The sequence below is a fragment of the Ceratosolen solmsi genome, unplaced genomic scaffold (genome assembly GCF_000503995.2).
Source record: "Ceratosolen solmsi marchali unplaced genomic scaffold, CerSol_1.0 scaffold10, whole genome shotgun sequence".
Taxonomy (NCBI): Eukaryota; Metazoa; Arthropoda; class Insecta; order Hymenoptera; family Agaonidae; genus Ceratosolen; species Ceratosolen solmsi.
The window spans coordinates 9,420,801-9,434,874 of NW_011948412.1; the positions used below are offsets into that span (position 1 = coordinate 9,420,801).

The 14,074-nt window shown below is 37.5% G+C and overlaps 1 protein-coding gene across 1 annotated transcript in view; it reads right to left on the reverse strand.

The window, feature by feature from the left end:
- Positions 1–14,074, reverse strand: part of GABA-B-R2 (gamma-aminobutyric acid type B receptor subunit 2) — a 48,569-nt gene that overhangs the window by 15,709 nt on the left and 18,786 nt on the right. Inside the window, exons 3-4 of the mRNA XM_011502817.1 lie at positions 13,091–13,258; positions 244–419 (exon numbers count right to left, since the gene is read on the reverse strand). Of these exons, the coding sequence (XP_011501119.1) occupies positions 244–419; positions 13,091–13,258 (344 nt within the window). The remainder of the gene's footprint in view (positions 1–243; positions 420–13,090; positions 13,259–14,074) is intronic.

A 14,074-nucleotide genomic window follows, 5' to 3' on the forward strand; every position in this document is an offset into this window, starting at 1 on the left:
ACTATAAGTCTTGAATGATGCTGAAAATAATTACTTTAGTATGATTATATAGGATATAATCTCCGAAATACCTGCATAAATATTTATTTGTTGTGCACATCGACAGTTCCTCCGCTGCATTAAAGTGCAATAAAAATTTATGCCCAGCGTTTCTCTTTATTAAGAAGGATTTTATTCGTACGAATGGTGTTATTGTCTGGGCGTAAAATTGAAAAATTAATCGCATTAAATAAAGTAGCTTACCTGTGAGCTTCGCAGAAGATTTTTCTTGCCCACACTTCGTTAAAATTTCCCAGAATGATTCTAACATCCTTTCCCTTGAGCTTTTCCAAAGCCGTCGTGACTTCCGTGGCAAAACTTTGGCTCTCAACGACTTCGATGTCATTTTGATCTAAATCCGAAACCAGTCTATTGTGCGCCTGCAAGAATAAAAAATAATACGTCCATCATAATTAAGCAATAATTTATGTCCACATTAACTACGTGCTTTTTCACCAAGAGGAATTCCTTTTATCTTTTCTTTCTTTCTTCATTTCCTTTTTTTTTTTTTTTTTTTTTGTTTTTTTTTTGTTTCTATTTCTATCTCCATTGTGCTTTATTTGCGCAGTAAGAATTTCATACGGCGCCCATTAAATGAAATCGTTATTCGAGGGTACGAAGATACATACTAACGAATATAAATCCGCGGAATTGCAAAAAATATGATTGCAGATTTGACCCACATGAAGATGTGACAGGAGCATTTTAATTTCGTATTCCAGTGTCTGCTCGTGTAATCTTAAATCTAATTGTATGTTAATTTTTCAAGTTAGCCTCTACTATCTTATGCACATTTAATTAATAAATATGAAAACCCCGTGTATTTAATGTTTTAATTATTTTCTTATTCATCGATAAAAATGGCGCGGAAAGTTAAGGACAATTGATTATAGTATTTAACGGGAGAACTGATACTTTCCATTAATTTTCACTCTTTATAACAGTTTCAGAAATGTACCTACAAAGTGTAAATTGTGTTGAATTATTTAAGTTTAGCTCAATAACATATAAAACACCTTATGAACGCGTCGTTGACATATTTACAAAATCGCAAAGGTGATGGTTTTTTTTTTTTTTTTTTTTTTTTTTTTTTTTTTTTTTTTAATATAATATTTTAGTCTATTACGAATAAAATCGTTATGAATCGGTTAGCCGTAATCATCAATTTCGTAATAAATTATGATAGACGCAATTTGCAGAGATACTTGGCAATGAGCACGGCGCAGGCGCAGTCTAGTCCGAGTGTAAGAATTAAATTTTAACTCACTAAATTCGCATTGAATTAATCGAATCAACTAACGAACGTTAAACGTTGGCAAAGTAAACGTGTCGAGTTTCACCTCGAGCCCCTCCCTTTGAAATAAATAAAGGGCTCGTGCCGTTGCGGCCAGGCATATCTGCGTCCACTGCCGAATCCATTCAATTTGCGAGCCAGAGAATTTTAAATCGCTACCGCGCTCATAATTAAATATGCCGTTGGCTCAGAATGATTCGTCCGTGTTTGTCGATGGGACTTTTTGGGACCGGGCTGATTAGTACTCGGCCCTTTCTTCACTTTGTGCTGAGAAAAGCCCGGCGGATAAATGCAAATCCACTGCCGATAATGTCGTGATAAGACGAGCGACGCTGTTCTTATGAATAAAAGCCTTTGGATCGCCTCCATCCAGGTGGCGTGAATTAATTTTTCGAACGATAATCGGAGGCATTTATATCGACTAGGTGGCTTAAATATGAAAAAGTATTCGCAGGATCATTGATCATGCACGAGTATTTTTTCGTATTTCCCGGTTGGACGCTGGATATGGGAACTGGCGAAGCTAATGAGAGGCGGGAGGAGACGGAGAGAGAGAGAGAGAGAGAGAGAGAGAGAGAGAGAGAGAGAGAGAGGAGGAGGAGGATGTAATAAGTGCGGGAAGATTTTAATATTTGAAGATAAAAAGTTGTAATAAAAGATGAGCTTGATAGGGATAGAAAAATTACTACGAAATTTCAGGGGAATATTTTTTCCGAGTGCTTGTAATTAATATTCGGCTGAAAAACATGTGAGAAAATTTGCAAAATTTTAATCTAAAGTACGTTTGTTTGACCGGTAGCTCAAATACACTCTAAAACGAGAAAGATAAATGAAAATTATTAGGGGTAACATAACGTAGCACTTGCGTGGGAATCAGATATATTTTTTATCGTTAATAAGTCTTTGTGAGTTTGAGGCGGATTTGCCATCTTTTGTTTTCTTTACTAAGTTTATTTCCTATGCTTAAGCGATCAGTTTTAATCATCAGGAGGTTAAACGTGCCATTAAATGTAAATAAAGTCCTTCATAGACATTAAAACATTTTAAAATGTGGCCGTAGTTTATGGTGCGCTGTAAAGTTACGCGAGTTGGAGCTTATTTTTCCATTCTTTATGTTCTACGGGAAAGACTCACGTGAAAAGTTTAAAAGTACACATTTCTACTCTATATACTCCGGCAACGGATTAGACCGCTAATGACATTGGTGCATTTTTTTTTAATTTGCCATTGTTTTTTATCTTCTCTTTCTTTGCAATTTTTTTTTGCAATTTTTCTTTCTTTTCTTTGGTTTAATACCTTAGCTGATATGGTAATGTAACTTCGAATGGAATTGAAAATTTTATGTTTTTCTTGGCCTATTTCAAATTCTATTTCTTTGAACAGAAGAGAAAATTAATCGTGAAAATCACATATCTTCTGCATACGTGTACGTGTTAAGAGGCGAACGATATTCTGAAATATTCAAACGTTAGGGGATTATTATTATCGGGCATAATCTATTATAATTGAGCGTGAACTTTTTGGAACGTGAAGCGTACGTTGCGAAGACGTAATATCGAATATTTCTAATATTGTGGGATTACTAATGGCTTAAAGTACGAATATTTTCAAATCAAAGTTGAAGAATAATCGTTTAATTATTCAAATAGCTGAATTTTCAAGCGTTTGACATACGTAACATACGTAAAATTGTTCGTATTAGGAATGATATCATTGGAGTGCGACGATCGACATTGTCAGTTTCACTATCGGAGCAATTCGTTAGAAAATATTCTTAGATCATGCTGATCGATGTATCGAATGTGTAACCCGCGCCTTTATAATCCCTCGACAGAATCGCGCTCATAATTAAACTATACTTTAACGAGCCGGAAAATATGAATATATCGATTTGCCCCCCCCCCCCCCCCCCCCCCGCCCCACCATCATCCATAATCCATCATCCATCATCCATCATCCATCATCCATCCTCGCCCACAATTGTCAATTGTCAAAGGTGGCAAATCGGAAGATTCCCGAATAGTGTGCGGAAAAGTTTGCAGTCGAGCTCTTCCGTGTACACGCGGGAAGCAGCGAAGCTCAAAGGAACGTGCGCTACACATACACACACAAACGAAAACGACACCCCAACCCCCTCGACGTTTTGCAGCTTTAATTTATTACGCCCCTCTCTACCAGTCCTTCTAATTTCCAAGGCATAGTCAAGCCAACGTAATATCCTTCTCCTTTTTGTTGCATTTTCATTAATGCCTTTGTTCGAATGGGCATAGCAACAAAAGCAATCCGGGATTCTCATTGAAAAATAGAGCGCGGGAGCGCGGCTCTAGGGAGGATCGGGCGGGCTTGTGTGTGTCGCGGTCGCGCGCACGCGCGCGTGTGTGCGCGAAAGGCGAAAGGGAATAGAACGGCTGTTCATCGTCATTCATTTATTCCAGAAAGATATTTTCACGCAAGGAGAGCTATCCAATGGCAAGATTGACGTTACTGCAATTATTCCGCATTCTATCGAAGCGCAAAGTCATAAGTCGAGGGGGGAAAGTAGCCCGGGGCTAAAGCAGTGCCATCGCGGGAAATGTAAGTTCCACTTGGGTGCACCTCCCACTTGCCGAACACACTTCCTTAAGTTGCGCGTCATAGAATAATGCTTGAAGAAGAGATCTTTTATCGCACGAGCCTCCTCTCCATCCACCGACGCCAGCGCCACCGAAAACCCATCGTTTTGCCTCCTTCCGAACTTACGCAACTCAAAGAAACTCCCCGGAGCTCATGAACTGGCGTCTTGCGATACGTGTTTAACTCTCGATGCTCCCTTAAGTTTTTTTTTTGCCTCGTATTTGCCGAGTGTGGTATATGGAAATACGAGCTGTTAATAGAAAATAACGATGACATTCGCAAATGGCGTTCGCATCTTTTACAAAATTCTTAGATTTTCTTTTTTGTATCTCTGTTTTTTTGTTTGTTTGCTTCCCTATTAGCTTGCTTTCTCGTTCTTCTTCTTTCATTCTTTCGATCCTATTTTTTCTTCTTCTTCTTCTTCTGTCACTGCGTGCATCACTAAGATTTTATGGGCAATTTGCGCAGAGGGGGTGCAGAGTAAATATGTGAGTGTCAATATTTACAGTTGTTATGCGTATTTTTCAAATTCACATTTATTTGTTTTGAAAAGTTTACGAATATTTTGCATGCATTTTGACAGTGGCATGAAAAGCTGATGCCAAAGTTAACTTTCTCAATTGTTAAGGTTATTTTTCCCTATTTCAATTTTGACTTTCGACAATATTTTGAAATACAGGGTACAACTTATATATGAATAATAATAAAAAATGCTTTGGTATTGAGTCTTTTTGATTCATACTTGAGTCTTGCATATTGAGATGTTGAATTTCAATTCTTTTCATTGTTACACGTACAGTTAATGAAAATGATTAAACTTAATTAATTAGACGTGTGAGTGCATGCCTCTTAAATCTTAAGAGATGATGAAAATGTAATTTGATTCATATAGTGCAAGAAGATTTTTTAAAATCGGTCGATGAAATAAAAAGGAATCGAGTACATTTCCATAATAGCGAATGAATAATAATCTATTGACACTTTAAGTATGAAATTCTTGATAATAATCATTGGTCGTATAAAATTTGTTTAACTGGAAGTTTAAGTAAGATTCTTTCATTACACATAATACAGCTTCGATCGTGTGCTCGTTCACCTAATCGTCGCGAAAAATCAACATTATCTCGTACGAAATTCCCATTATCTAATCTAAGCCTTTGATTCATCATAGTTTTTAACCAAGAATTCATAACTTAACAGACACTCGTGAATTTTATACTTTTTTTTTTTTTTTTTTTTTTTTTTTTTTTTATAATACGTAACGGCGAATTCGCTGGGTGTAGGGGCTGCGGACGACCGAATTATCTTATCTTTATAATAATTAAGTAAATGAAATTATTATTATTAATTATTATTATTACATATTCGACAGGGAACATGGGATAATAAACAATTTACTCATTTTTCATACGTTTAATGACAGGTAGTTGCTGTTAATCGATCTAACGAGCCAATTAACGTACGGGCGATAATAAATTTTCAGCATCATTAACGATTTGGTAATTCATATCGCACTGTTAAGCTAAGCCACAACATATTGGAATAAATAATTCATCGAAGCAAAGGATTTTCAATATAATAATAATAATAATAATAATAATAATAATAATAATAATAATAATAATAATAATAATAATAATAATAATAATAAGAGGCGAACTGTAATGAGAAAAATATTCCGAGTTTTAAGATTCTTTGAGTTTAACGAGTACGAGATTGGATGAAAGGTTTATTCGAATAAAACCGAATTATAGATCGCTCGGCGCCACATGTATTATCTGACAATATTAATCCATACATGTCGATGCACGAGCGATAAATAATATGGAATTTGTTCTCTTATGATATAACAGTTTTAATTAAAATCTTTTCCTATATCGCCTATTAGTTATTTTTGAGGATTTTATGATAATCGTGCCGATAGAGCTTTTGCACGCACATCACGCGTAGCCAGGCGTGCTTAAATTAAAACAAATAACCACTTAGAAAATACATTGAGCACCCCTGTTAGAATACGCCAAGGCGATGCTCGGATAGTTGTTTAAATGAGCACATTGTACGTGTAATCTTCTCCCGCATTCAGTGCGTCCCCGGGTTCATGAAGTAAATGACGTTCATTATACTTTATTTAGGCGAATATTAAGGGAAAATATAGTGAAGTCGTGATCTCGTTTTAGACAAACAATTAGTTGTTAGGGCGCACGTGGATAACAGGGACGTGTGGTTAGTTATGCGATTATGATGAAAAGAAAATCAAGTAAATTGAAATTCTAAGCGTATTTGCCGTATTCGTTAATCGTTTTCATTAAGCTTTAAATTCCAAATAAACGAGACTCGTGAGACTGCGAGATAATGTAATGCATGCATGCGTACAACAAGCGTCAATTCCTTATATACAATTCTATTTAATATGGGTGTAAGTCGTTTATGAATGGTACGGATAGACAAAAACTAATAATCTTCCTTCGATCATTGTTGAATATTATCTACTCGTTGTACATCGATACATCGCTACCGAAAGTCACATTAAAATCGATCATTGCTCATTTCAACGTACGTTCATTTAAATAATATTTATTTATCCGACTGCCTTTCGAAAATTAGGTTTGGCTTTTCTCTCTCCCCATCCCCCCTCCCCCCTCCCCCCTCTCTCTCTCGAGACAATATCGATCGGTATAAAAATATTTGCATTAACAATGTTTCGTGCTTAACCGCCAATGACAATGTTGAAAAAGACTCGCTTGTAATTTCTTTATGTAATGCTATGAAAGAGATGAGACATATAAAATGACGAATCTAAGAATTTAAATTGAAAGTTTGTTCAAATTCAAAGCATTGCCTGTGAAATATGCGTTGAGATAAAAGTGACGGATTAAGTAAAGTAGAGTAATTTGTGGAAGGGAGTGTGAAGTGTGAGTGGTGAAGTGGAAGATATAATATATGTAAGTGAGAGGTAAATAGATCTCTTAGAAGTGAAAAATTTATTTGAGTAATCAGCGATGGCACTTGATCAACCGTAATCGCAATATTTGTTAAAGTCATGGAAAAGTTTTCTTTCTCACGTAAGCCTTCACGGATGAGCTCATGAAGTGATTACGAAGTGCAGCAGCAGCAGGTGCTACGATGAAATCAATTATCAAAGAAAATACATTGTGATAGAGATTTTAATTATCTCGCTCTTTCATTTCTCTCCCGGCCATTGTTCTCATCTTGTATTTTGCTTTCTTTCTCCTCTTTAGCGCTCTATAACGAAAGGGACGATTATAAAAAGGACGGAGTAGGTCAGAAAGTTATAATTGCTTTTTGATAATATCTGTAGAAAGCTCGGGGAGAGCGATTGTTCGGAAAAGTTTCGTTCTGACCCTCGTGACGGCACTCGCTCCAATTAAAGGCCATGCTTTCTTGGCGAGTGAAAGGACAGCCGCAGCTTTCCCTTATATTTCTGCCCCCCCCCCCCACCACCACCCCCCGCCATACCTGCCACTAGACCAAATGGGGAGGGGACGGGAGCATGGATGGGCTGCATTTGACTTTTCGAGATTACCTAGCCGTAAGGCACGCCTGCTACATGCTTGGGCGTACTTTAGTCGCGGTCGCTCCTCTACACGCGCACCGATGAAAGAGCGAGCGTTGGAGCGATCGGGCGATCGGGCGATCGGGCGAGAGAGTGAGACGGTCCAATCTTTATTTCTGGATAAATGCGATGAGCAAATGGCGCGGAAAATTCGGATTCCAAGGACTCGGATCAGTTTGCTGAAAAGAACATGGATGTGTGTGGCGGGGGTGGCGGAGAAAAGAGGGTGAGGGTGAGGGTGAGGGTGAGGGTGAGAGAGAGAGAGAGAGAGAGAGAGAGAGAGAGAGAGAGATGGATGGACGGAGAAGTCAGGCTCGACATATTCGTATTGAATTCCTTGCTTATTGGTTTTTTCTTTCTTTCTTCAGCCAAAGCACCTTAAATAAAACGATGTTTTCCAGCCTCGGCACGTACGCAACGCGCATTTCTCACGAATGCGCGCAGATTAACGAGCGAGGCGCGAGGGTTTGTTGCAGAGATTGCGAAATTGCCAATCATCGGGACAATTGGCATAATTTATTCAGACGTGACAGGGAGGAGGAGGAGGAGGAGGAGGAGGAGAGCGGTGGCGGTGGCGGTGGCGGTGGTGGTCGTGGTGGTGGTGGTGGTGGCGACGGCGGGACCTTGGAGAGACGAGTACGCCCAGGAATTGGACGCGTTGAAAACGTCGACGCAAGCGGTGCAGATAAGTCGAGTGCGGTTCGCTGGGCTCGTGCTCGCCAAGATACGAGGGTGGGCTCGGGGCCGGAGAGTCTGCTACTAGCGAGAAGGGAGGGAGGTATATTGAGTTTCTCGCGGTAACGCGAAATAATACATATATAAGCCGTCGAAGATGTAATCAGGTTTAATTTAAGCTTCGTGACCTAGAAACGCTTATATTAATTCGGGAAGTCGCTTCGGGAGTGCGCGCACGCCACTACGTGTACCAGACTTCCTGGCGTTTAAGAGCGGCTAGATTTGTTGATAACAAGTTTGCGCTTTAAATTTGTGGCCCTTGGAAATTCAAGTGGCTGTATTCAGCAAACGCGCACCGAGCATTGCTTTACAATTAGACGCGTTTTGCGGAAGTTTTGCGCAGAGTTTATTATTTTTTTTTCTCCATCGGTATTACGTCATAATTTAGAGTTGGACGATTTGTTTTTGCTCTTTATTCGATATGTGGCTTGTAGTTTCTGCTTTGTCGAAAAAATTAAAATCTATAAACTTTTTTTATTCTACGAAGAGGACGGACGCGTATGTAGTTTGCATAATTATGGAAAATTCCTGAACGAAAACAAGATAATAAGGTGATCTTTGCTTCAATATATGCAAACACTAATATATAATTGAATATGAGAGATTGATGTGTAAGTTGATGTGTGTAAGTTAATAATATTAAGATTGTCGGAGCTTGAATGAATGTCTTGATCAATTGCTAATAAGTGAATATAAAAGTTCGGACTTGTATGAAATAAAAATGCAGCTGAAATATAAACGACGTCGTCTGTGTAATTTTCACGAAGCGTTAAAAATTTGACGGGGTCCCGTGGAAGTGGAAGGGGAAGTGAAAATATTATTGGAATAAACGAGTATTAAAAATTATTCTGAAAATAAATTAAACAAAAATTTTTTTAACATTTTTTGACAGACAGTTTTTAATACTGTTTTGATTTATTTTCCCATGACGAATAATATTATATTTAATTTCAAGTTATGAAAGTGAAAAAAAAAAAACTCATTTTAGATGAGATGTGCATATTTCAAATAGAAAGATAAGAGCATTTTTTCACCCGGTAAATTCTATAATCAGATTGGTGCACAGTGAATAAAAACTCATTTATATTTCATAATTCATCTTGCGAAACTCTTAATTATTTTTAAAATAAGTACTAGTGCAAATTAATATTCGAATAATTGCAAAACGTCGCTATATACTATTTTATGTTGTAAATCATATTATATTAAAAGATAATTAATAATAAAGTGCTTTAATAATTATTTAGAAGTATTTCGCATATTAAATTGGAATTTTTAAGTATTAATATACGTCATGCAGGAAGCATTTGTCAATTTAGAAAAGGATGACTATCTGACTTTGTGTAACGGTTAGGAACGAATGATAAATAATTGTCAAGTTATTCATTTTAAGTTTCATTAGTGTTGTGGCTAGAAATTCTTAATGACTACCCCACACAAATTATTTATCTATTAACTGACACTTGTTAGTATTGAATTTCAGTATCCTGACGTAGCTCAAGCGTAGATAAGATATCAAAGGGGAAAAAACAATCGTGCAAATGCCATGTCTATTATTGTTTTAAGATCGTGGTATTTTACAAATAATACATCTTTGACAAAAAATCTCTAAAAATCGTGATTTACGTATTTATTAGATTGTGCATAAAGTTAAGTAAGAGTAACGGAGCTCATTTAAATGAATAAAAATAAATATCTTTATTATTGAAATTTAAGGGCTATAAAAGTGCATCGTAAAGAGGTAGAGAGAGGGGGGGGGGAGAGAGGGAGAGAGAGGGAGAGAGTGTGAGAGAAATGATAATCCCAAAGTTTCAAACATTTACTAAAGTAATTCACATCTGCGTCACTTCCGCGCAAACTCATATTTCATATCAATTTAGTTTTAAAAATTTCGTAGAGTGCTTGGCGTATGAGGTGGGTGGGGCGAGCTGATGGTCGCATAGTTAAGTCGATTCCGCGAGTGTTACACTCGCAATTGCGTTTGCGCGCCAAGATGAGAAGCCCGGAAGACTGGAGTGCGTGTAGCTTTGGTCCCGTGGAGGACAATAAAAGTTGGCGCACATACGGAGTACCGCCGATGCAAGTCAGCTTCCGTACAATTCTTGGCGGAAATAAAAGCGATATAACTTTGAATGTCATAAAGCGCCTGCTGCAGGCTCAAAGTATCCCCTCCTCCGCTCGCCCCCCTGCTGTATTCATCATAACTACGTACGCCACTAGACCCTGGAAATTTTTACAGTAACAACAACAACCGCAACTACGACAACGACGACAACGACGACAACGACGACAACGACGACAACGACGACAACAACAACAACTATTATAACAATAATCATACGGATTGTATTTAAAGTCGACACTTTTTTTGTATGATTATTACTAAGCGCGACAACGGCGACAACGACGACAACAACAACAACTATTATAACAATAATCATACGGATTGTATTTAAAGTCGACACTTTTTTTGTATGATTATTACTAAGCTATAAACAGAAATAAACAGATATACTTTCATATGTATATGTATATATTCTTTTTGTAATGTAAAAAGAACCACAGTTTGGCCTCAATTTTTCTGTTTCATTCTCTACAAGATATGCTTCTTCCTCTTTATTAACCTTTATAGAGACATTGTCTGAAACTATTTTCTGTTTCATTTTTATATCGGGTACATAAAATAAACATTTTATCGCATGGACATTATTCGATGCAAGCGTATGTCATTCGGCGTAACTTTGCTCGCTTCATTATATCTGGAGGAGAATGAAAGATATCGAGAGAGAGAGAGAGAGAGAGAGAGAGAGAGAGAGAGAGAGATATATGTTGTTTTTCATGCTCATAGAAATGTCCAAGATAACAGTTTCGGGGCGATTGTTAGATTTGCAAAGCTCTGAACCGATTGTTCGACGAGATTGCAAAAATCAATAATAGACTACGTCTGTAAATAATATTTTAAGATGTCAATTAGTATAATTATGATTTCATTTCGATTTTTCAATGTTTTTTGCACAAAGTGACGCGGCTTCAAGACCACCGGTCGACAAAAACGTGTGCCGAGTGCTAATTCCTGGCGATCGATTTGACATTGACGAAGACATTTCCCATTGATGAAGACAACAATGTTGTCGATGTGAGCATTAAGGATAGTAATTGCGCGGTACCCGTGAAACGGAGATTTTTAAGAATGGAAAGGCTTCATCGCGTAAACCTTATCCATGCGGAGAGAACGACCGAATCGTGTCGGGCGGGCATGATAACTCAACAATACTAGACTCAACATCCCGAGATTTTTGTTTTGTTCCCGTGGGAGATTAATAATTATTGCGCTGGTAGTTCGCGTATGGCCTGTTTATCTTTGTCTCCAGGATTTCACCACTCTACATGTCAAGGCTCGTCTAGCTATAGTAGCACCATCTACCTCCGCCCCTTTAGAAATTAAGAAGTTGAGCAGCTCCCTGGAAGAGAACGGCTCCTCATCCGAGGCGAATTTCACCACGTAATGAATGATAAATTATCAAGATTGCCATGTAAAATGTAATTGCGCGCTATATTTCATTAAATGAAAGTAATTTCCGTATGCGTTAACAAATATAACAAATTATTACATTGTTTGGTTAGCGTAATTTTGCGTACGTTTTTCTCATTTTAGTTACTTTAATCAGCCTTCGAGGAGGCTCCTCTCATTTATTCGAGCAGTTAATTAAAATTAACATTAATTAAAAATTGATTTATTATTTTTAAAATACTATTTATCAATTTATAATTGTTTTTAACGCTCTTCATTAATTCAGTAGCAAATGAATTTACTCGATAAATAAAATGCGCTGATGAAGTATTAATTGCCTGATATGTAATAAATATAATCCATTCATATCCTTTTGATTAATATTTCCATCACACTTTTATAAATGTGATCCGCAATTTTAATACGTGAATAATTTACGTTTTAAGCATATAAATTTTTTCGAATAAACGCCGATTTTATTATTTATCAATTACGTGCGTCGAGCGGTCATTTAATATAAACAAGGAAGAAAAAGGAAGAAAAAATTTAAAAGAAAAAAAAAAAATAAAAAAACTATGAAAGATAAAGGATTAAAATAAAATGTATTAAATTTAATGTTTAAATGTCCGTTGTCGTCAAAATTTATTGACTCGGATTTTCCCAATTAATCCGATTTCTATTTATTCCTAAATATTATTCTAATCATTATGGCCGAATAAGAATAAATTACTTTCAAAGCATTATTAATTATAATTAATTTTTTTTATAATAACAAATCCACCATTAGCTTATTTATTTCCCGTATATTTTAATGGTACTTTGTTCACGTCACGTTAAAACCAACTGCCAATACAATCTACGACTATTCATTATCGCATTAAACAACACACGGCTTCGTTAATGTCATAAATTCAGCTTATTATTAAATAAACTTGGTCGATCCAAGTGATCGACAGATCATTCCTGATCAATTATTGAACTTTAAGTGCATTTGTCAGATGATCCCGAAAGCACACGTTTGGTTAAATTCGTTGATGGAAAAAAAAAACTTTCTATAACTTGGAATTATGCATCTACCGAAGTTCGAGCCTCACCAGACGAACTTGTCGATTCTATGTCCTGTCGCTCCTCCCAATGCTCAACGTCTCAATGTAAATATAAGAAACTATCGAGGTCGATTCGATGTTCAACTTGCGTCAACTCCAAGCAGTGCGCTAACACGAATGCCAACGTGTCAGTGTAACACAACGCGTCAAATGCCCGTACATTCTTATCAATAGTACTCGCACCGATGTAAGATCGGCCACTCTCATCCAAAACTCACCAATGCGTATCTCGGCTCATTTTGGTATATGGTGCCGACCCTTGTCCAGTTGAACTGCGCCAGGAGGGCGAAGCGCGGGGCATTGAAGGCGTTCTCCGACGGCACTATTCTGAAGAAATTCGGGAAGCTGTCGCTCGTGAACATCGGATGCGTGTCTGCGTAGCTGAGCTGCAACAGAAGAGGAGAGGAACATCGTCATCTACGAGTTTCATTTATCGCCTCATTATAAATTCGACGATATTCGATTGCAATGTCTTTGTATGTATTTTGGGGATTGCTCGAGCGAATGCCAAATCTACGGAAGATGATTGGGGGGTGGGGGGGGGGGGGAGGCTCGCACCCGCCCTACATTTTCTCCCGTACGAAATGGCTGAAAAGCTTTCGTTCGTTGGCCTCCATCGCTTTCAACGAATGTACACGCAAAGCCATTGGGTGCGTGCATCCTTGTCGGGCACTGGTATTCTTTCAGACGTAAGTAATATTCCAATTGTTTTGTAAAGACGGCAACGGGAGCGCCGAGACTAGCTTTCCCGAATGATATTCCGGCCGTTCATTACGAATCTACGCGAACTTCCAACAAGAAATAAGCAATGCTGCATAGAAAAATAATTTACGTACACTCGAGGATGAGCTATGATTATTCTGTTGGATTTTCATTAAAGCAGCAATGCTCAACGAATTATTAAGCTTTCTTTTGCCATTTTTATAAGACAGTATTCCTTTATGCATCTGAGTGCTCCTCCGAGCCTGCTGTCGTCCTTTCACATTTCAACATCGCCAAACATTGGCATTTCTCTGGAACTTAATAAAATATGAATTCCATTATTTTCGTAAGTTCGGAGCTCCGTGACTCGCCTATCAAATCGGGTATCGACACGAGAATCTAATATCATTTTTCTATTGATATTGCTATTTAAATTTATTGCACTTGTCCCATCATTTTCATCATTCAGTTTGACAATTTTCTCACCGATGACTGATAAT